Raw genomic sequence first — 24,489 nt, forward strand, 5'->3', positions numbered from 1 at the left:
GCGTTTGTCGACGTTTGGTTTTTTATTTTTTTTTTCTTTTTTTCGCGCTGTTGCGATATTAGGCGAGCAAAAAAAAAAAAAAAATAAAAAATAAAAAAAAAAAAACAGCAGGAAAAGGAATAGACGAATGAAAGAGGGAACGAAGAAGCGAAAAAATAAAACAAAACAAAAAATAAAAAAGTAATCAACAAACCAATGCAAGGTATAACGATGTAGGAATTCCAAGATTCGTAAGAAACTGAGATGTAAAATAAAAAAGAAAAAAAAATACGGCAATGAAAATTAACGATCGCTTGCGAAGGTGGAAAGTAAAAAGAAAACACGTCGTCGTGCTGTGCGAAAAGTAAACTTGGTGGAAAATTTTGATTAGCTAATTCAAGTACAGGGGAGGAAGGAAAAAAATTTACAACTTACGTTGCTGCTTTTTTTTCTTTTTTTTTTTTTATTTATTTCATCGACTTGTGCAAGAAACTTTGTCACAGCGTTCGTTGCGTTGAACAATTGACGATATTTGCGTGTGTTTATATGCAAGTAACATTAGCGTATGTATACGTGTCGAATGTGTACGGATTTGAAGTAACTTGTTGCTGTGCAAAGTTGGTGTAATCCATATTTCTGTCTATAACGCGTTACTGTAAAACATATACACGATGTGATATTTACTGAAATTAGATTTCAGAGCATCGTTCTTTTGTCGGTTATTTTTCTTCTTCTTTTTCTTTTTTTTTTTTTTTTTTTTTAAATATTCCAATTTCGCGTTATCGATCGCAGATTGAGGAATGAAAAAATTTGACTGAAAATCGATCGGTACAAAGTTTATTTTTATACGCGGATAGTGAATATTGATTACTTAAGAATTCGATAGCGAATGAATAAATGATGAGGCAGAGGATCGATGGTCGTTGGTTGAAGGATGAAAAGGAGCTGGATAAGTATAGCGAAGTTTTGATTGAAGCCCCGGTTTCGTTATCAAATGAAAACTAACGACTCTACTAATTTTTATTTGTATATACAAGCTATAAAATACAGGTTATACACAAGCGAATAGTGTTAACGACTTCGGAGCAACGCGGATCATCCGCGTGTGTTCAAGGATCAATTCAGCTGTATTTTCATCCGATTATTTTTCAATACCTGTTTGCGTATAACGATTCGTATGTAACAACATATTTCTTATTCTTCGATGATTTTTCAACGCCTCTATTTTCTTTTTATTCTCCTGCCGTACGCGACGTGACAATTTTTTTTTTTTTTTTACGTCTACAAACCCGAGTCTCGCTGTCCAAATACACGTGTGAAAATGAAAGAATCGACCTCGTTTCGAAACGTGTATTTTTTTTATCTGTTAGTTCATTTCGGTTCTGAAATAGTTCAATTTTTCGTTTTTTAATAATTAAAAGGCCAACAACTCGTCGACGATGAATATTAACTTTCAGACCCTCGCGTAAACGGTGATTTTTTTTTTTTTTTTTTTAAAAAAGCGCGGTGCAGCGTGTACAAAAAAATAAGAACAAACATTTTTCACAGAGTTTCAGATTTTTTTCGATCACGGATTTGATTTTTACTGATCCCAAAAATGTGAAAACACTATTTTCGAATGAATAACCCCAATTGATTGGCTTTAATTTTTTTCATAAATTCTTTGTTTAGCAACGAAAGTTTTTAGATCAAGGTGAAAGTGGGCAAGATTTTGGTTTACAAGCTGTAAAGGCGAAACAAGTAATTGAAATTTCATAAATATCGAATTTAATGTAAATTTAAATAATACAAATTCATATTCAATTTGATTTTTCTCACTTCTTGCATTTTTTGGTTTAGAAACTACACCAAGCGTAACAAGTAGTTGAAAAGTGAGGAAAAACGTGTGAAATGTAAATTTTTGTTTTCAAAACATTACATTCAATTTGATCTTTTTAAACCAATGGCTTGACACTTTCATCCTGGTTTAACAAATTTTTGTTTTTTAACAAAGAATTCACGAAATAAAATTAAAAACTAATCGTTTAGGACTGTACATTTGAAAATTGGATTCCTGCATTTTTGGGAGCACTAAAGGGATAATTTTTTCGTACTCTCCGATCTACGCCATACTTAAAAATAAAGAAAATAATTGATAGTAAGGGCCGGACGTAGGCCGGTTAGGGGTGTAATGCCTCATGTATAGTTATATAATAAAAGATCAATAAATCCAAGATGCTCGAGGCTATCGTAATACCAGCCTACACGCTGTATCGTTACAGGAAGTCAAGTCGATTCACGTAACATGACAATAATTATCAGTCGTTATTATCCAATTGTACGTAAGCCGTTAAATAATTCATAACTACATGTACTCTGAATTCCGACAAACGATAACATATTATAATCGATTTTAATCGCGTTTTATTCCATCCGCGATAATTGACAGAATTAAAGAAATAACCGTCAAGAACAATTTCTTTACAATAAACCAAAAGTAACAATATTCCTGAAAATTCTTCCGTCTCTCAAAAACGTGCAAAAAAATCCTTTAAAATATATATTTATAAAAACTAGTTCTCTACATGTTCGTAAGATGAGAAAAGAGAAAAAAAAATAAATAAAACAGGAGACGAGTAATGAGGAATAAAAAGAAAAAAAGATCGAGAATGAGAGAGTAATTGCGGGGGTCGGGAGGGTGGGAGGAGAGTATAAGGAATAAAATTATTTTTTTAAAACGAAGCAAGAAAAAGTTGGCGAAAGAAAATTAGCGAAGGATAACGATGCCGCGTATTACAAGAGGGTCGGGATGAGGCGAAGGGTGGTAAGGGAGGGCGGGGTTGGTGGGTGAATCAACCGAATTAGGATAATTCAAGTGGAATGGGGAAAAGCTCGGAGCTTTTCGAAGCACAGGTTGCGGAGGGCGTTAGTCACTCGGCTAAATATATACCATCCTTGGGTGGACGGAGGGAGGGAGGAGGGGGTGGTTTCCTCCTTGGTTTTCCACGACCAACACGCGCGATTTTCACCTACTACACTATCGCGTACCTAGAGCTGGATACCAGTTTCACCTACAAACGAACACTAACGTCGACGAGCCTCCTCTACGAATGAGAAAATTGAGAGATATTACATGCGAGGCGGGGGAATAAAGGTTCTCCGATGCGAGGTCCGCGGGGAAGGCCAGCTTAGTTAGTTCGGAACGTATCAATCTGAACGAACCCCGCGAAACTGGATTGCAAACCGTACCAACTTCCGCTCGTATATTTTTTAAACACGAATTGTAATTTTTTGCAGCAGTGATTTTTATTTTAACACATGTGAATTTAGGGATTAATAAAATCCTCACGATACTCGTACGAATACGAAAATTATTATTGTTATACGTTTCCACATGCAATCGCGTATTAATTTTATTTTTTTTCTCCCGGAGATCGCGGATTTAAACACCGAATGAATTTTCATTAGGAACGAAAAGATATTCGATCGGTTTTTGTTGTGAAACATTCGACGACAGTAATTTCGGTATTCAATGAAATGGAGAATTTTTTTTTCAGAATTATTTAATTGAACGGTGAAAATTTTTCGCGATTTCTTCACTTTGACCAAATTTTCTGCTCCGGTAAAACGGTGAAAAATTCTGGGAAGTAAGTGTGCGGCGATATTCGGATCGATGAAATATCACGGATGTCGAGGTTTGAACGAGCTGAGAAAAACGGATCAATTTTAGACGAACGATTTCCAAGTGTCCGTAAGAGTGAAAATAGAAATCAGAAATTTGGTCGAAGGAGAGGAATTATTCCGCTGACAAGAATTTTTTTATAAATGAGACAATTTTATCTTATTCACGATGTGAAGTCGAGAAGCTCTTATAAAAAATAATTGGTACCTAATATTTTTAACGTGATTTATCGAAACTGCGAGTATTCTTGTAATCTACGCGATAATATTAATTGAAAATTCTTCCAAAGCCGGGCGCCGAATTTACGGTGAAACTGAACGACTGTCCGATACTTGACGCCGTATTACAGAAGTAATTTATCGGTTTAATGAACAGAGCTTCGCTCATCTTCCGACCGTTTGTTTAAAGCCCGTTTAAAGTCTAACGATAAATTATCGATCAGCACAAATAGCGAAATTCGCCTATGATTACCGAATCGTCGATGGGATTTGCCCCTGATTATTTCTCGTACAATTTTATTGTCCCGTCTTTAAACTTGTTTAAAAAAAATTCCGCATCGAATGCTCGACGATTGGATTAAATAAATATTAACAAAATCTCGAGAGTAAAAAATTGTATCTAATTGACAAGGGAACGATTTGCCAATCGCATTGTTCCGTCGCTATTTACGTATTGCGGGTGTGTATATTTGAATAGATCAGGTCTACGATAATATTATCGCGCGATTGCTTGAGCGACGAATTTCATTGTCTGCAATCCGATTGAACCAGAAATTGTTTCGGTGGCGAATAATCAGCGGCGATTTGACGCGTATCTTGTGAATTTAGTTTGCAACGCGCCGATCGTTGGATAAACAAATTGTGGAAAATCGAAGAGGGGGGGGGGGGGGGGGGGGGTGGAGAGGAGAGCGGCGAGTATTCGTGAGATAATAATAGAAGAACAGAGGCCTGCCTAACGATGAGAATAGGAGGAGAAATAACAGCGGATATAACGCTGAGTTTGATCTGACACGGTGCGTATTGTGGAAAAATAAGGAATAAATAAAAACAAAAACAGCAACAAGTTGCCAATCAGTGATTATGTGACGAGGAATCGCGGGATTCAAGTGCAACGCTTATACTTTGGGATGAATTCTCAGGCGACGAGTTACGATTTCGGGTGTGAAGTTAATTATCGCATGTTCGTTTGTTATAATGAAACGTCGATGGTGCCGTCGAACCGTTGTGAAATTCAAAATAGGAAAACACAGTGTTGACAATGAGTGTTGGACGCAGGCTTGCCAGTCAGCCTTCGGAAGATAGCGAGGATAACGAGAATGTCACGAAACGAGTGGTGGGTTCTTCATGCTTTCCAATATTCTCCATCTTTCTCCTCTTCGTCTTTTTATTCTTCTTGGAATTTTCTGCGATTGTTCGGTTTTTTAAAGTTTCGTCATCGATTTCAACGTTCTTTAATTCGTTTATTCCCGACTCAACCGTGATGTTCACTTTTTTCTTACCTCAAAAGCGGGAGTAAAGTGACATGTTATTCCCTCTTTACTTTATTCCCCTCATCTGCGGGGAAAATTCTTTCTTTCCCATTTCAAACCGCATCTCTTTTTATTTTTATTACAAGCTGTCAATGATATTATAGTTTTTAGATTGATAGATCACACCTATTCGTAAAAGGAAAATACTTTTTAGTCAATAATGTGGCCAGATTTGAGTCGGGAATAAAGTTTCATATACATGTAACACAGGAATAAAAGTCAATTAGTCGATTTGTAACAATCTTCGACTTCGTTCCCTTATTGCGTAATCTACTACTTTTCAAATATCTTTTTCAACGATAATCTCCAGCAACGAAATTTCCGTCTTCGTTTCCTTGTACTAAAGAAAAAAACAAAGAAAAAAAAAAAACAGACAACATTTTTTCTATCGTACGAAATCAACGGATTGAAATTAATTCTATTTACTTTTAACGTATGTACATATCATTTATCAAAATAATTGATTCAAACGAATTAAGTTGAGCTGCAAAGGTTAGAATTAGTTGATTTTTCTGATAAACGTACTAATATAATAATAAAAAAACCAAAAGAAACCGATTAAAGAATGGTGCAGATAAAAATTTGATTTCTACGTTAAAGAGATTGAGTAAAAAACGGATGTGAAGAAGAATTTAAAAAAAAAGGAAGAAACGACGCGGCTCGTCGGTTTTCCTTACTATTCGCGTTTTCGTAAATTCTGCAAAACGATCCTCTTGGCAAAACTCATTCAATCCAAATCGACACGTCGCATATATTATTTGGAATATTACAATGTCTGCGAGTGATATAAATAAAATCGAGTACATAATTTGATAAAACTCAATTCGAAACGACGATTTGTTTATGCCGGACGATTATGGGTGTATATATGTGTGTACATAATATAACAACAAATACACGTGTATTCGTATAAATGTCACAAGCCGGCTTCGCACGAATGCTCATCACGATCATGATCATACCCTGATGATAAATGCCAACTTTTACTACGGTCAACGTTCTAAATTTACCATCGGCATCAACCACCACTTGGTATAATAAATTCAACACCGTTATAGAAATTCAAGGATAAGTCGCTGCTCGCGCGGCTTCCGCGTCTTGTTGAATGCTGCATGAATTTTGTATACGCGTATATACGTATTATACATATTTAATTAATTTCCGATTTCTGGCTACCTTCGATTCCGAACGATTCTTACGGTCCTTTCTTTTAATTTCACTTGTTGTTATCGTTGTTTATATTTTTTATTTTCTTCATTTCCTTCAGTTTCGACGCGTAACAATTATTATTAATACATGTACTAAGAATGACGAAAAACAATCGATTTTCGATTGATCGTTTTATTTTTTCAAACTTGATTATTTTTCCTCGCAATACGTATTTGTTTTTTACTCCTATGAACGACGCGATGCGATATCAATTTACGCGATCAGCGTATCAATTATCGTCATCGTTTTACTTACTAAGTACTTGCTTGATATTAACAAGCGAAAGATGGATGAATATGTTTACTCGAAATTGAAAAATATTTTAAACGAAATTGTTAACTATCAAAAAAAATTTCCGCTATCAAGACTGAGTACTGAGATATAAAAAATTTTTATTTCAAACGCACCGTTTCAAACAAATCCGAAACAATCGATTAATCGATTGATTTTTGCCGATTCGATCGAGTCGCGTTGGATTATTTTTTTGGACTCGGATAAGAGTTACGAAGTTTCAGGCGATTGGAACCTAATTTTCGAAAATTCCGACAAGTGTGTAAAATTGTAGGTTGTGAAAGTTTCAATTTGCTTGATTCTCAAACTTACGTTTTTCCAACTTTCAAATAATTCTAATCGTACGTGGCGTTAAGATTGTTTTACACATTATAGTTCTTATCAAAAAATGAATCCCATGAGCGTGAATGTGACAATTATTACGCGGATAAATGTTACCAGAGTGTGAGAGGTAAACCGATCAATTTATGCGCAGCAACGTTGCTTATTTAGAACGACCTCCTACGGACTTGGGATTCGAAGCGTAGGCACGGAGAATGGCTATATTTGGCCGAGGTTTCGATCAATATTAATATAGATGCGATACGCTTTCGGAGAATCTACCATACGCGGGGAAAATATATCCGGCTTTATAACTGACAGGCAAGAAATTCTCCAAATTTTATAGCAACAAGTTTAAATCTCCGATCTACGTACATCGGATTGTTTCAACAATAATTATAATAATGATAATTTACGATCTTCCGCCGTCTCACCCTCCAAATTATTTTCATGTTTTCATTTTTGTTTTTGTTTAAATTTGCAAGAAAAGCGCGAGTAATGGGTGAAAAATGAAAACGTAATATTTTTTTAAACCGATCGTACGTGCGACGATTTATTTTCTTCAATTCGCCAATAGGGTAGAAATAATATGTAAAAAAATTTTAAAATTATGTTTCTTAACAATCCAATTCCACACGTTATGCATTCTTAATATTCTATAAGAGATTTTCGTAATTATCTGTTTCAGGATACCAGAACCCACGTCGTTGTCGAACTTTACGATACGGAAAGATCCTACGTCGAGGCTCTTCAGATCCTAGTCAACGTAAGCTGACAAATTTAACGCCTCTCCGATTGTCGGCGAATGAAAGATTGTCAATGATTTTTCATTCTGTCGTCGTTTTTTCATCATTGTGTGTGAAAATCTTTTTTCTTTTTTTCTTTTGCGTCGCGTATTTATAGAAAAGCGATTATCTTGGCTCCGGTTTAAGAGAAATAAAAATTAACGCAACGCGGTTCACGCTCGATGAAGCTTAGCGCGTATTTTTGATAATTTATTAACAACCGCGATAACTGTTGGCATAGAAAATTGGAAGCGAATCATTTCGCGTTTTACGATATTATTACGTTTCTTCCACCCGAGGACACGATTTTTGCGTTGGATAAAATTAAGGCAAGAATTACGATTAGAAATGTGCGTGGATACAGTTTTTTTTTTTTCTATTCTTTGTTTTTTTCTTTTTCTCTACACAGTTCGTAAAGTCAACTGACCGAATAACTATAGGATGATAAAATAAAAAAGGTAATTTTGGCGCGAGGATGAAAATATCGCGAATTAATTTTCAACGTAATAAAATCGGACGAGATGAAAATATGAGAAAAAGGGAACATTATCGTGTAAGAAAAAAAAAAAAAAAAAAACATCAACAAGTTTGAAATGATTTTTGTTCGATTCGATAATGACTTGATTTCAAAAGCACCGAATTATACGCCCGGTAAAATTATAAACAACCGAATAAAGCCGAAAATAATCTACATACGATAGAATTTAAGGGAAAGTTGAGTCTGTTTACAGACCGAGTCTCTCTCTCTCTCTCTGATACGCGATATTATAAACAATAAATTTAACAACCATTGAGTACGCGCAAGATGGATTTCACTACATTGCTGTTGAAATTTTCCCGCGTTTATGCACGCCGAGTATAATATTATATATACGCGTTATATTGTAAACGATAAATTGGTTGAAATCTTCAAAGAATATTTGGCAACTCGGTGCCGCTGCTGCTGATGCTGCCATTAATTTTCCATATGTGTGATCGTTTGCGGAGACTTGTTACAAATTCAGTGTACGATGTCTACTCGCATTGCTGAAAAAAGAGGAGTTAGGAAATATGAATTATCGGACTGTTTGAAAGGGTTAATTCTAGAACGCCAACCGATTTTCCACTTTGCGACAAACTTGCGCCGAGTGTCTCGAATTCAATTCGACGCATTCCCATAAATCCCAGTTTGGATTATCCCGTCGCGACTCGAAGGATGCAGACGAAATTATGTCTCCTCGAGTTGTTTGCATTCTCGTGAAACTTTTCAGAGAATTCCGATGCCTCGGGAGATTGTTTGTGGAAAATTTAACCGCGACGCCATGCGGGAACATTTTTATTGTTGATATTCGGCTTGAAACATTATCAAAAGAATTAATGTACTTGATCGAATTTATGGTATAGTCATTTGTTCGTTAATAGTATCGATGGATTGGGGCGGGGTTGAAATACCGAATTTGAGAGTGCAAAAATGGGAAAATTACAAAATCGGAAACATCGAAATTCCGAATGATCCAAGATTTTACAGTTCCGTAAATTTCTGGCTCGGTGAAATTTCATCACTTTGACTTTTCTTTGTCTTTGATTTCTGATATTTTTACGTTCGTAATCCTTGTCATTCTGATTTTTGATTTTTCTTATTTTTTACACCCACTCGTTTACCATGTTTTGTGTGTATATTTTAACTTTCCGAATTTTACTTTATCGAAACTTGAATTTTCGTAATCTTACATTTCGGAAATGAGTCGTCGGCTTTTCGACCATTCGAAACTTTGTTGTTGCTTGAAAGTTTTATTTCTTTACTTCAAGTTTCGCCAGCAAATAATTCGGAATAAGCCGCTTTGGGAACTTTTCAAACTCGGAGCTTCAACCTCGCTCCGATGGATTTAAAAAATCGGAACATCAGTTTGCATAACGCTTAGCCGAAACTGATCGACTGGAATCGAATTCAAACAGTAGTATCCTGACGTATGAAAAATAAAACGTTGTAAGAAAAATTGAAAATTCATATTTGCATGATTAGTAGAAAGAGCTTCCTCAGAATTAAACTAAAGATACATTTTTGGTATTCAATGCACGATCTTGCGTCGATTCGCGTTGATTCGAATCAAAAAATATACGTTGAAAAAATTTTAGCAAATTTCACATTAACAGGCAAGTATGAGTGGGAAAAATTTTAATCGCGGAGGCGGATCGTATATTGAAAAATCAATACGAGGCGAAAGACAGGATGCAGATCGGCCGGCGCCACGAGTAACGTTCGTATTGCAAATAATATCAGCGGCGCCGATCCGACCGAGATTCGCGAGTCGTGGGAAAATAAATACATCATCTTGGATACGCCGATGCATGCAAATAACGGTATGAGATGGAAGGAGAGAGTGAGAGAGAGAGAGAGAGAGAGAAACGTGCGTACGATCAGCGGGATATATTTTCCGAATAACTTCATTCAAACCACCGTAATACGCAGCGGAAGTGCAGTCGGGACTAAATAATCTGCATTTCTCGAGATTTCGGCAAGTCGCGAGTTTTAACGACGATCTCGCTCTCATTCCTTTGGCGAACGTCGCGTTTCACCTCAAACTCTCTGAGCGTAAAATTTTTTCGTGAGTTTCTTTCTTTTTTTTTTCATTCATTTTTTTTTTTACTCGACGATATTTCAAAGACCATAATAAAAAGCTGAGGGAAAGAAAAAATAACGTACGAATTGTTATTTTGATTAACGCAAGTATTATTAGGGAAATTTCACGGATTCTTGTGTGTAGTTTTTTGATTTCATATATATATGTAAAAATAATTTTTTTCCCCCACGAAACTTCCCTATTGTGAATTTTAGACGCGTATAATACAAGCTACGCCGCTGGTTTATAAGCTGGCATTAAGCCAGTAACATTTGACACGCGAGACAACTAAATACTATACTAAATTTTGAATTCATATTCGAAACGAGGTCTCACGCACGCTGAATAACCGCTCCGAGCCGAGTAAACACGCGTTAATTAGCGGAGGAATTTTGTAAATTCAAAGCTACAGAGTGAAAAAAAATAATTCACCCAATTTTATTCAACGAAACGTTTTTCCGCGGCAAGGAATAACGAGACTCGCGTCTTATTCGCGGGATTTATTCGGCTCGAGGAATTCGCTCGTTGATTGCTCGATTACGGGTGGAGGGGGGATAATTATCAGGGATGAAACATCTCCGACGACAGTTTCAGGAGCTAAACTTGCGACTGTCCACAATCGTTAAAAATTATCGTCGTCGTTCAAAGTCTGATTTATTAAAGTGGGAAAATAATAAAGCAAGTATTAAAAAAAAATAAAAATATACACATATAATAATAAAAAATCGAGTCCCTGTCAAAGTGGCGAAAAATTTTGGCAATTGACAAATCGGTTGTGCATGAAATGAAGAGCAACAAAAAAAAAAAAAAAACTAATAAAGGTTACCTGACAGAAAAAAAATTCACTACTTGGTTCTACTCCGAGTTCTCGATATAATTGAGAATATTGCAATAGCAGGTCTTAAGATATATATATATATATATATATATATTTAGATGATTTTCACTTCACGTTGCATACTTCGTTTGGTATTTGGAACACATCACGATGCCGTACTAGTGATTTGTTTTTCCAGCCTATACTTTGCGCATCATTTTGCGCTCGAAATCCGACTTGTATAATAAAGTTGTTGCTACGACGCGAATTAAAGAAAATTGGGATATACCGTATAAACCTTCGGAGATAATTAACTATACACGTGTCATACAAGTTTTAGTTACAATCAACGCGCGAGATCGTTTGCTTGTTTTAATTGGCGAGCGAATCGTTTGTTGTTGTTGTTTTTTTTTTTTTTTTCTTTTTTATACGTTCTTTCTTTACTTCATATTTTTGTTCTTCCTCGTATTATTACCATAGAAATATTTTCAACCCACCGTGACTCACGTAAAAAGACGTTAATTTTCAGAAATATCTCCAGCCTCTGAAGAGCCCCGAGAATAGCGGCCTCGTCGATTCTGCCACTGTTGACGAAATATTTTACCAGGTAAATTACACAGGATCGAAGCGACGAATTTCTCCCATTTGTTGCATTTGTTTGTTCTCATAATTTCAAGAGAGTACCCCCCCTTTTTTTTTTTTTTTTGGAACTCGCAGCTCTTTTCGCAAAAAATATCGACTGTTGCGACATTGACTAATTTTTACAAATTCAATTCTCATTCAGATTCCGGCGATACTGAGTCACCATGAAATATTTCTCGAAGAGTTAAGGAAACGATTGGAATCATGGGAACTGCGACAGACTATAGGCGACGTGTTTCTAGACGTGGTAATATTTCTACAAGCCAATTGAAAAGATCCGTTTATAATTCGCGTGAAAATGTCATTCGTTCAATTGTCACACTGTTGAAAGTTTCTTTTTTTTTTTTTTATTCATTTTTTTTTTATTAACCCGCAAAATTCCGACACAATGTTGCCACAAATTTTTGTCAAAAAAATTGCATTGCTTTCGTAAAAATGATGGCTGAAAGCGGAAAGAAAAAAAATAGAAAAAAAATAGAAAAAACGATAAATCAAGAATATTCACTAATCTACAAGTTGAAAAGTTTTTTTCACAGTGTATAGTCAAAGTCAAAGAAGAGATAATCTATAGACGATTTTTACCGTGCGAATAATACTTGACTCGTAAAATTCGATAGTTTATATATGTGTGTAGATAAAAATTGAACAAAGAATGTTCGTACATATATATTGCATACATGTAAATGACATGCGAGGAAAAACAGCGAAACAAACGAAAACAAAGGAATAAATTTTCTTCTGCAGTTCACAAAGCCCGACGTCTTAGAGACGTATACGCTTTTTTTAGACAATTGGAAATCAGCGGAAAAGGCAATAAAGTCAACGTGCCAAGCGAAACCAGCATTCGCAAGATTTCTCGAGGTAAATATGCTACGCGTAATTTTTTGATTTCTTACGTTGCGAATTCGCAAGACTGAGGAAAAAAAAAAAAAATATACACGCGGTTTAATTGACACTGATCGAATGTTTACACGAACGTTTCAAATAATCTCGTCTAATTTCGCAGACGATGGAAAGAGAGCACAAGGGCAAACTCGGTCTGGATCAACTGCTCATTAAACCGGTGCAAAAAATTCCGCGATACGAATTGCTCATTCAGAGGTTGCTCAAGCACACTGACCAAAATCATCCCGATCACGAGCTGCTGACCGCCGCTCAAAAAGAGGTTCACGAATTAGTCGTCAAGATAAATTGCACCGAGAGGGAATCCCTCGAGTGGGAACAGCAGCAGACGACTCTCAGAGAGGTCCAAGCTCTCGTCGAAGGACTCGCAGGGATCGTTACGAACGACAGGTCAGATTCCTGCAAAGATTTCTCAACTTTTTCTCTCCATTTTTTACTGTCTAGCATCCACGAGTCGATGGATCGAAGGAAAAACGATTTTGTGAAAAGGATTATTCATTAAAATGGATGAAACGAAGTGGAGAATGTTTAGCTTCATATTACTTTGCTCGTACTGTTATTTTAATACGAAAAACCAGTAATTGCAAATTTATTTCGCAGAGCATTTATTCGACACGATTTAGTGACGATAGCGTCGAATCAGGGAACGAGAAAAGAGAGAGCCCTTTTTTTATTTTCGGACTTGTTGGTGATAACGAGCATAAAGCGACGGAGCGGCACGATTAGAAAACCCTCGACGTAAGTTTTTTAAGATTTTTTGAAAAAATATCAACCATCTTGTTGTTTAACCGCGCTAATTTAACCGTCACAGGAGTTCCTGTCCGAATAGTTTGGTCGGTCTACTCGAGGCGAATAAGTACAAAATGCTGATGAGGATAGCGCTCGACGATCTCGAGGTGATGAAAGGTAATTACTTTTTTCAAAATACAAATTTGTAATGTATACGTACCGGGACAATTTCTTGAAACTTGAAAATCAACCGCGCATGCGCCAAATAATTAACTCTTATTGGCCGGCCGATTCTTCCCGCAGCGATATTCTTGTCTGCGATGCAGGAGAGCCAACCAACGCAAAATGTGTACGTTTGAATTTTCAAAGAGCGTAAGCATTAAATTCCGACCGTATAACAAATGCTTCCGAAACCTTTCCGAGTCGCTGCCTCAATTATTTGAGATTCCAACCTCGAAAATTCGTATCAACTACATCGCCGGCAGAAACAGTTTGACAGCTGAAACTCGGGTTGGCCAGCCTGCGCGAACAGCCGATAAAACTCGCGCATGCGCGGTTGATTTTCGAGTTTCAAGAGGTTGTCCCGGTATAATATGTGTAACAAAAATTTGATTAAAATCTGCATCCCAACGCACAGCGAAAGACGAAAATCTCCGGAGAATGGCGAGGGAAGTTGATCACTTAAGGGAGGATTGCTCGACTTTGACTCAGTTGACGGAATTGGCGGCTAATTTGCACGGCGCGAAGCAGCAATTGGAGGAAGTGATAACGGACCTCCTGAGTCAGACTCAGCGACAACTGGCCGAGAGGAACGCAGCTCATTCGCAACTGGCTTGCCTGGAGCTGACTCTGAACACACAGTGAGTCTGAACGCCAGAATAAAAGAGTCCAATCTTTGTTTACCGTAGATTTTCTAAAATAATTTCTTCCTCTCCGCAGAGCTGGGATCGAGAATATATCGGTGATGTTCACCAAGCCGGACAAGCGGGCAAGCTGGGAGGAGAGTTTCAACGAAGCGAAACAGAAACTGGGTGAGTATAAATGGGGCAAAAATTCGAGAGAACATTTTTCGAGTTTCGAAAGCGGCGAATTCAGATTTTTCAAGCTGGCATAACTCGAAGTAAAGAAGTCACACTTTGACGGAGCCTCAAAGTTTCGAATGGTCCGAAACCCGACGTTCCAAGTTCCTAAAGTGCGAGAATGAAAAAGTTTTAAAATCTGAAACATCGAAATTCAGAATGATCCAACATTTTCAGTTCCGTGAATTTCTGGCTTGCCGAAATTTCACCAGTATGATCTTTCTTTGCTTTGGATTTCCGATACTTTTCTCCGAATTTTGCTCCATCGAAAGTTTACTTTCCGGAACTTTTCCCTGCCGTAACTTGAATTTTCGGAATCATGCATTCCGGAACTTTGAGTCGTCGGGCTTTCAGCCATTCGAAATTTAGTTGTTTCTCGAAAGTTTGACTTCTTCGCTTGAAATTTCGCCACCAAGCTTTTCATTCGTAACGCTAACGTCATTCACACGTCGACAGCTCTATCGGCGGACAGAAGACCTTGTCCAGAGTTCGTTGGCCCGTTACCTATCAGAAAAACTCGCGCTGGTCTTCAGTTCACTTGCGCAGCTCCGACACTGGCCAATGGTCAAGGACCCCGGGACGTCTGGGTCTGCAACAGCGACGGATACGTTGGTCAAGTATGCGTCTTAAGCCTGACGCCGGAACCACCCCAAGTCACCTCGTGCAACGGGGTTTGTAACGCGAGAATCCTCTGCGTCGCCGGTATTCCTGCCTGCACTCAGGGGTGAGTCGATTTCCATATTTTAAATCTGGTTTATCGATGTTGATAGTCGAGTTCATTCGCGGGATTGGGACTTGTGTAGCTGCGTAGTTCGGTCTCTGGGAAGGTCGAAAAGACGCGTGTACCTTTTAGGTACCTCTGGGACTTTTGTCGATAAAACAATTTACGGTGTCTTAATGATTTACATCCAACAGATCGAACCTCTGCGTACCGAAGAACAATCCATTCGTCAGCGGTAAAAGCGGCATAAGTATTTCAGTTCAAGACGCAGATGCAACGGGTGGAAACATTCAATTGGACAGGTAAGAACAAGCTTCGCGCCAACGATCATTCGGTAATTGGAAATTTATCATCTTCGAAATTTTTAAATCCTTGAATCACGTTCGCGCTTTTCGCAGTAGTTCAAGTTCCGATGACTCCGATTCTGATGACATTCCATGCGCGGATGCCGGGAGTTCTTCGATGGGTGGTGACGTGTCGAGTTTGGAAGGGGTTGGCATGGAGGAGGATCTTAACCAGCCCACGATGTGGCTGGGAACCGAGGACGGCTGCATCCACGTCTACAACTGCAGCGACAATATTAGGATAAAGAAGAATAAAGTCAAGATCCAGCACGGCAGCAGCGTGCACTGTATTATGTAAGTAAGAAATCCGTTTTAGAGTGCTTCGTCTCTTTCGCTGTTAGGATTTTCGTATTCACTTCCATAGGCTGTCACTTCCTTGTCGATTTTACATCGTTTGATGTCAATCAAACGCGAGCGGTTAAACTCGTTTTTTTTAAACAAAAATTTGATCCACACTTTTCCGGAAATCTTGTGTAATCTTTTGAAATTTTCAGAAATCATTTGAAATTTATGAAAATTTCCTATGTAAAAATCCTTTGAAATCCCACGAAGTCTTTTGCAATGTTTTGAAACACTTTGAAATCCCTGATATTTTTTGAATTCCTTTGATATCCATTGAAATCCTTGTAATCTTAAAATCTTGCGAAGACTCTTGAATCTTTGAGATGTTCTGAAATCATTTGTAATCCTTTGAAATCTTCTAAAATCTTTTGAAACCCATTGAAATATTTCAAATTTTTGAAATCCTTTGAAACTTATGAAGTATTGTGAAATCTTCAGTAATAGTTGAAACCTCCTTGAAATCTTTCGAAATCCCAAAAAATTTTTCTTTCAAAAAATCTATTAAAATCCCATGAAATCTGTCGTAATCCTTTGAATCCCTTCGGATGCCGTAATATCTTTTGAAATCATTCGAAATCCCTGAAATCATGGTGTACGTCAAATCGACGAGAGATTAACCCCTCGATCCAACATCATCGGATGCTCGATATACGAATTGATTTCGAAAATGAACTAATCTATCGAAGTTCACGCCGTTCAATTTCAACAGTAAAATTTTTGCAGTATCCTTTGTTGGACACAAATCACGTCATTTCCAAATCGAATTTGGCCAGAAAATAGCCTGGAACTGTCGAAACCCTGTCAGATGTCGACGGTTATGTACTGAGCACTGTTTTTCTCTTCCGCAGATATTTAGATAACAAAGTTTTCGTGTCACTGGCAAACGGAGACATCACTGTCTACTCGAGAGACCATCGTAAGTAATTATAAACGCAATTTTAACCGACCTTACTAGTTTTGGCACTGTTGTAGCCACTATAGTAGCGCCCTTTGCTTTTTTCGTCTTTTTTGCTGTCATCTTTATTACATTCTTTGCAAAATCCTGACGATTTTTGCATTTTCAGTTAATAAAAAAATACTCGAATCTTGTAACGATTAGAATTTTTTTGTGAATCCATGATTGTTTAAAATTCCTATAAGTAAAACCATGCAAAAAATGAAAAACAACGTATTTTTGTGAATATAATTCGTTGGCGGAGAAATTTGATGATAAACGAATACTAAAAACGATTGGAATTCATTGGTTGACAAACTGAGATCTCAGAATGGCCGTTACATTCGCAAAATTCATTGCGCAGGGGTAATTTTCCATCCTCTATAGGGATGCAGACAAATAATAAAAACAGTTTCAAAATAAATATTCACATAAATCTCATTCAAAAGTAGATTGTCTGAAACAATGTTGATAATTCACCCTGTTTGCACCAAATTTTAGCGGTTGTTCTTAGTTTTATTAAATTTTGGTAACATCTAATTCGCTTTCGGCGTCGAAAAATACACAGGAAACGTATAATAATTGCACTTCCGCAATTTGCAGTTCAAAAAAAAGCGTACCAAAAAAAAAAAACAAAAATAAAAAAAAAAAAAAAGAAAACAGAACGGCGCGACCGAAAGGGTTAATCGACCTCGTCTTTCCTCAGTAGGCGGATGGATAACCAGCGATCCGACAACGATTTCGGTCGGAACTGTCGCCTCACCGGTCACGAAGATGCTTCCAGTGGCAGGCAAGCTGTGGTGCGGGTGTCACAACACGATAAAAATCCTCAACACCCATCCCCTGGACATCGAGCACACCTTCGCAGCCAGCAACGACACAAGTCGACCCGTTTCCTGCATGGCAAGCTACGGTGGTCCCGGAGTATGGATTTCCATTCACAACAGCGCCGTCCTGAGGCTTTTCCATGCCGGTACTTACGAGTGCCTGACGGACATCAACATCGCACCTGCGGTGACAAAGATGCTTGCCAGTAAGTGTCAAATCAAATTTGTAGCCGGAAATTCCGGGTGAATGTAATTTTTTTTATTTTTTTTTTTTTTCTCTCTCTTCGTCCTGGTATCGTTTCACCTTCGCGGAGTTAGTTGACTCGGTAGTTTTTGAGTTCGTCGCACCTTTTTTTTTTTTTTTTCAGGATTGTTTACTTTTTCTGATAAAATTGAAACACGATTTTATACGAGGTTAAGAATTAATCCAACGAACGATTTTTCCCCCGTGATCTTGAAATTTTAAACTTTTGAAGGAATTTGAATATTGGTGCCTGGTAAAAGTTGTCCAACTGTTGGCGAAGCGTGGAAAAAAAATTTTACCAAGTCAAAAACCATGCTTTCAATTCTTTCGTCGATAGTATTGTTCAAGAAAAAAAAAAATTTTTTTTTAAAGTTCTTGTGCGACGATACATCAAAGCGAAGTTTATTTTAACGAAAACATATAAACTCGTTGCAGGTTGCGATGACATTATAAGACAGCACAAAGCGGCCTGTTTAAGAGTTACGGCACTTTTGGCCTGCAACGAGTTGCTATGGATTGGAACGAGTGCAGGGGTCCTTCTTACGGTTCCGATTCCTCACATCAAGTCTTCGACCCAGAGGATGTCGCAGCCACCTACGGTTACAGGTTCGCAAAGAAAAATAAATAAAACAATCAACAAATGAGAATGAAACCAGGAGAAACCAATTTGTGCTTTTTTATGCTCTTCTCACGCCGTTTCCCTGTCTTTTAATCGCACCGTTATTATATTATCCAATATCGCTATGTACACCAATAAGCTATACATCTGTCTACCATTATATCCATCCATCCATCCATCCATGTTCTTGTATGCTTGCGATTGAATATCGTGACTTTCCATACTATTTTCATTTCGCATACCGCAATATTGTCCAACAATGTCACGGACACAAATAAGATCCAACCATCCAGCTGTCTACTTATTAACTTGTCCGCCTCTGGAACGGTGAATGACTGTTATTTCCGTCTAGGAATTCCCCACGGACACACGGGACACGTGAGATTTTTGACATGTGTCGAAACAACGTCACCAGTGAAACCTGATCCCCGGCCAAAAATGGACAGGTACTCGTTGAAGTCGTCGAAGGTCCAACAGACCAACATAAACTTGGGAAAATTGTTGGTCATATCGGGAGGCGATGGTTACGAAGACTTCAGAGGGCCCCAAGCTTCGGCGGAGCTTCAGGCCGGCCGCGAGGACTCAACGAATCATTTACTTTTATGGAAAGTATGATCGAAATATTGTGAACGGCCACTGAACTGGCCCGTAGGTGATAACTTCGGATGAACGAGCTGAGGTAATGAGAGACGGAAGGGAAAGGAAAAAGGAGGTTAGAGATGAGACGTGGACCTATTCGAGTGAATCGACGCTTCCCGAATTTTGTCCCGATCAGCTGAAGAAGAAACGGTCAAAGTGTCCGGATATCGAGGAGTTTCAGTCACTGGCGAAACGAATACTGCGAGGATCAAGAGCACGAGGGAATTTTGCGACGGGAGATTCGAGCGAGGAAATATTGTTGAAAGTTAAGTATTCTGAATTACCAGAATCACAGATGAAAGATGCAGGATGGAGATTGAAAATAAATAAATAAATAAACAAATAAATCTAAAAATAAAGAGAGAAAAAAAAATAATATTTTTGCTGTCAATCAAGATTTCGATACTTATTGTTATACATGTACAGCGAAGCGGCGACTATCAGAAAACAATATATATATATATATATTATAGATCGTGTACAATTGTATGAGAAGGAAACAATTATTCGTCGTCGAACGATCTGGGATCCATTGCATACGTTTGATTTTTTTTATTAATATTTTATTTTCCAACCGCGTCCACATCGGCGAATATTATATGAACATAAGTATCGATCGATCGATCGATCAAATTTCTAAACTACGATTCTTTCGTTTCCCCCCATTTGACATCTCAACGGTCACGTTTTTAAATTTGAAGCAACCGAAAGAACAAATGAAAAAATTTATTTATATATATATACATATATAGAGCGTTTACGTAAATAAACGGTATATCGAGCTTATCTACAAGAGCCTGAGTTACCTGAGATTGTATTTTGCGCCCGTATCCGATACGCAATTATATATACACTACGTATAAATATATGTATTCGTATAGAATATATATACATATAGCATGCTGCGAGAAGAAGGTGTAATAACAGATGAGAAACTTATAATTGAAGAATTCGCATATGAATACGTCAGTAGACCTATACGCATACGCACACTCACGCATACGTATTATCTGTCAATAAGTCTATTTGAAACGTAGGCCTAAAAATGGTTTTTTCAACAAATCAATGAATAAACGAACGGACAAATAAATGAATAAATAAATAAGTGGACGCGTGTAAGTACACCTATTATTATTACCTAATTGTAACTTGCGTCAACACTATTATACAAAATATACACACACTCGTAAGATGTACGGAGAATCAAATAATCGTGCAGAATTTATTTTCTTACACACGAACATAGCGAGACATATTATTATAATTATACTGCTTCGATTTTTCGCGTACGCGGTTAGAAAGAAAGAGAATGGAGAAGAGGAATGAAAAAAACATGTCAGGTGCCAAATTTTTAATTTATTCATTAAATCACACATAAATAAATATATACATATGTATATATTTATACATGTTTACGGTGTTTGAAAAAAATTTTATAAATGAAAAATTAATCAGTTAACAGCGAAGGAGAGGAAAATAAAATATATAATATACGATTAACACTTATTATTTGTACACCCTGCATTGCTCAGATTTTATTTTGTATAACGCCATCTTGATAGGATATTATTACTTACGTATATATTAGATATTGAGATCCGATCGAGTCGGCTGCAAGAGTTTAACGACTGATTATTAAATTATTGTAATACAATTTCATTGGTATATATTGGTATATACCTATAGAGTGCATAATACAATATAAAAGTTGTCTCACTGTTCAAAAAAAAAAAATTTTTTTTTCCGATTTTCGTTTCACCCACAGCGCCTGAAGAAACTGAAAATTTCGTTTGATTGATCAATTTTTGTTGCTTCAAACTTTTTTTATCCTACGAAAGGCAATCCTTATATAAAATAAACTATGCGTTCGGTTGAAGAAAAAGAGAATTTTTTTGTAATCAAATCTACGGTTCACTGTGTTTTGCGAAAGTGAATTAAATTGACAAAAAAAAAAAACAAAAAGAAAAAAAAAAAGAACCGATAGGAGAAAAGAGATTGTAAATCAAAAAATCGAAAAGAAACGAGCCAAGCGCGATAAAGCAGCTCAAAGCTTTAGCGAATCAATTTTATGTCTATAATTGTAATGAAATTTGGCGAAAATTTTGGAAAAAAGCAAGACGAGATAACAAATGTTGATGAATGCGACGCAAGCCCATAAAGAATAATCGATAAATAAATAAAGCGAAGAAAATCAAGTGTATAAGATTGTGTAGAGGTCTTATATTGAAAAATCCAATTCCATATCTAGTTATTGAGAAATAAATAAACACACCCGTATTATATGTACATATAATATATTTTGTCTATCGAAAACGTATAATCGTATGGTTGGATTATTAAAATGGTTACTATTATTGCTTGTATGATCGTGTATGCCATAAAAAGTATTTATAGATGAAATTGTCCGAATTATATACATGTACTACCTTACTAACACCTGTACGACGTTCGAGTAAAGAAATAAATGCAGTACAAAATTCGATTGAATCCGATGATGCTGGTTCAAAAGTAGTCGCGAAATCTGTATTTTTCATTGTAATTGATTTGATCAACGAGTTTTGGATAAACGTGGATAAACTTGGAATTGTCCGAAGCTAGACGGAAATACGTGTATTTTGCTGACGGCGAGAGAGAACCGAAACAAAAAAAAAATTCAAAATCAATCGATTCGAAAATTCAAAAGAATTGCATTCGCGAGATCTCGAAAAACGGAATTCGAACGTGCAAAAAATTTTTTAAGACCGTGTTTCGGAAATGCGGATCTCCTAAATTTGATCAGTTGATAAAGAGATAAATTTTTGGTGTTAAATCACTTCTCAGATCCCTTCATTCGTTGCATAATCATACATAGATCATTTACCGGTATCGTAGATTTCTACATTAACGATGCCCATTGATCTAAGAACGTATTATCAGCAGAGAGAACGATGATTGGCACTTACCGGGTGGCCGTAAATAATTTTCAGTCGGTAAAAAAGTGCGATAACATTTCGCATACTATTTATGAAAAACACTGGCAAAAAAATGACTCCGAGAAAAAAAGAAAAACTTTTATTTCCAATACATTTCCAGTGAAAATTATTAATTGTTTACTAAAAAGGACTATGCAATTGTAAAATAATGTGAAATGTTGATGGTTGAAAAATGAAATCAGCGTCATTTCTGGGTTAAATTTCGCTTCGTTTCTCTTCACGCAATTGAACAATTGACGTAGAAAAATATATACGGCGGTGGTAATTGAAAAAAAATCAATCAATAAATAAATTTAAAAAAAGAACATATATTCGTAAAACTTGATTGAAGAGGCTGACATTTATTTTATTTTTTCTTTTAGTCTCTTTCAAACAGTGCGGTGTTTCAACAGAATTACATCAGCTGAGATAAAAAGTTTGTTAGTTTCTCATGCGGGATAAAAACGGCTTTAATATTATAACACGGATAGTTTCTTGCGAGAAAATGCGACGCTAATTTTTACGGGTAACTTATACACACATAAACACAGAATAACGTGATATCCCGGATATCCAGGGACGCTATAAACAGAATTATTTCAGAAACTCGAGTTTCAGCGACTTGTCAACAATTCGCATCGCGATGCAGTTTTATAGGAAATGAACGGTGACTTAACAGTTCAAGTTCAAGAACGTTGATCGCCGGATAATGTTACATACGGAATTCTAAAGGCCCGTTACACTTTCTCTCCGTGTCTGCAATAGTGCCGATAGAGTTGCCAATCGAGCTGTTAATACGGTATGTACGTGTGTATAATATCGCGAGGCTTGTTGATACGATATTACAAGCACATATGTTCGAGGTCTTCAACCTCTTTTCAATTGAAAAAGAAACCGAACCGCGTGTAGAAAAATTTTCAATAAGTATCGCGTTATCGCGTCTGTTGTATACGTGACGAATAAAGACTTTACTATGAAAATACTTTCTCGTAGCAAATAAAATCGGTTCAATTTTCGTTCATTGTTCGATTTTTTCTTAACAGTTTTAATCGTAAGTCGAAAAAAATCACAAGCAGCAACAATTAAATTGACCTAAATCGTTGAGGGCTAAATTGCGGTGTTTGATTTTTTTTTCTCACCGATCGAAAACTTCTCAGACACTGAAAAAATCGCTCAAATCGAAGACGCTGAATCATCGACAACGAGATTCAGCGCTGCGCGTAACTTTTAACTATGTGCGATAATAACGTATTTTTCAATAGTGTGCGACACGATACATACGTATAAATGTATAATTAATCCCGCGGTTTCGTCTCGAGACGCATGACGAAGATCGCTTGAATGACGTCATCTTATTCCCAGGACAATCGTTGAATACATACGCGTAGATATTGCGAAGCTGCTTGGATGCTGGGCGGATTGGCGATCAGGCGAGTATATATATGTATATATATATATATGTATATGTATATATACTGCACAATGTACATGATACGCGGATGACCCGTGTCGTGTGAATCAGATACTCTGCACGCAGTGTATATTGTTTATAATATCGTGTTACAGACGATTTTTCACTGAGAAAATTCCGTTCGCGACAATGACGAGGCTTAAATATCGTTGGAATTAGGATAAGAAACGCTGTGCAAGCAATTATGGATAAGTTATTGAAAGACCAACGTCATTTGATAGTATACGAGTGACAATATAATCAAAAATAATTATGACTCGGATGAATGTGTAGTAAAAATTACAAAATAATACATGTACATATAATTCAGACTTAAAAGCCTGAAGCATGGCAAAAAGAATTGCAATTTCTGGATCGAAAAATCCCACTTTATGCAGAAAGCCTAATAAGGAATGAAAATGATTTGAACAAAAAATATTTACGAATTAATCCGGTCCTTAAAAATAATACCAATTGATTTTCTGCTTATGCAGCTATATGGTAAACTATATTTTCATTTCGTACCTAAGATAGGCGTATTTTTTTATCACGATAAAAAACGAAATTAGTTTAGGAACGTAAAGCAGCTATAACTGTTCAAAATTTTTATCCACGGTCATTTTTATCCCCGTTTTTTGACATAATAATTCATCCCCTGTAGGAGGAGGATCGATTCCACAGAAATCAGTTCTACACAGCAAATTTCGCACGGAATATGTTCTACAGAATATTTTCCTACATAAAATAATTCGAGATTCACATCGGAAATAAACCTGCATGAATTATTTTACAGTAGTATTGTTTTATAGAAGAGTTTCATAGTTTAAAAACACCCAAACTCAAAGCAAACAATCTACATTAAATTAGATTGAAT

The 24,489-nt window shown here is 36.7% G+C and overlaps 1 protein-coding gene across 7 annotated transcripts in view; it reads left to right on the forward strand.

The window, feature by feature from the left end:
* The window catches only part of LOC124186067 (rho guanine nucleotide exchange factor 17), a 47,535-nt gene extending 26,300 nt beyond the window's left edge, over positions 1–21,235 (forward strand). For 3 of the 7 annotated variants that reach the window (XM_046577430.1, XM_046577426.1, XM_046577429.1), the window contains exons 9-24: positions 7,678–7,755; positions 11,721–11,798; positions 11,976–12,080; positions 12,578–12,694; positions 12,840–13,126; positions 13,337–13,474; positions 13,548–13,642; positions 14,103–14,325; positions 14,405–14,496; positions 15,001–15,268; positions 15,460–15,567; positions 15,664–15,903; positions 16,800–16,867; positions 17,592–17,918; positions 18,389–18,562; positions 18,928–21,235. In XM_046577430.1, coding sequence (XP_046433386.1) covers positions 7,678–7,755; positions 11,721–11,798; positions 11,976–12,080; positions 12,578–12,694; positions 12,840–13,126; positions 13,337–13,474; positions 13,548–13,642; positions 14,103–14,325; positions 14,405–14,496; positions 15,001–15,268; positions 15,460–15,567; positions 15,664–15,903; positions 16,800–16,867; positions 17,592–17,918; positions 18,389–18,562; positions 18,928–19,190 — 2,661 coding nt within the window. In that variant the 3' untranslated portion in view covers positions 19,191–21,235. The remainder of the gene's footprint in view (positions 1–7,677; positions 7,756–11,720; positions 11,799–11,975; positions 12,081–12,577; positions 12,695–12,839; positions 13,127–13,336; positions 13,475–13,547; positions 13,643–14,102; positions 14,326–14,404; positions 14,497–15,000; positions 15,269–15,459; positions 15,568–15,663; positions 15,904–16,799; positions 16,868–17,591; positions 17,919–18,388; positions 18,563–18,927) is intronic. The other 4 variants (XM_046577427.1, XM_046577432.1, XM_046577428.1 and 1 more) reach the window with 3 other exon arrangements.
* The last annotated feature ends 3,254 nt before the right edge of the window (positions 21,236–24,489 follow it).

This window comes from Neodiprion fabricii, chromosome 7, assembly GCF_021155785.1.
Source record: "Neodiprion fabricii isolate iyNeoFabr1 chromosome 7, iyNeoFabr1.1, whole genome shotgun sequence".
NCBI lineage: Eukaryota > Metazoa > Arthropoda > Insecta > Hymenoptera > Diprionidae > Neodiprion > Neodiprion fabricii.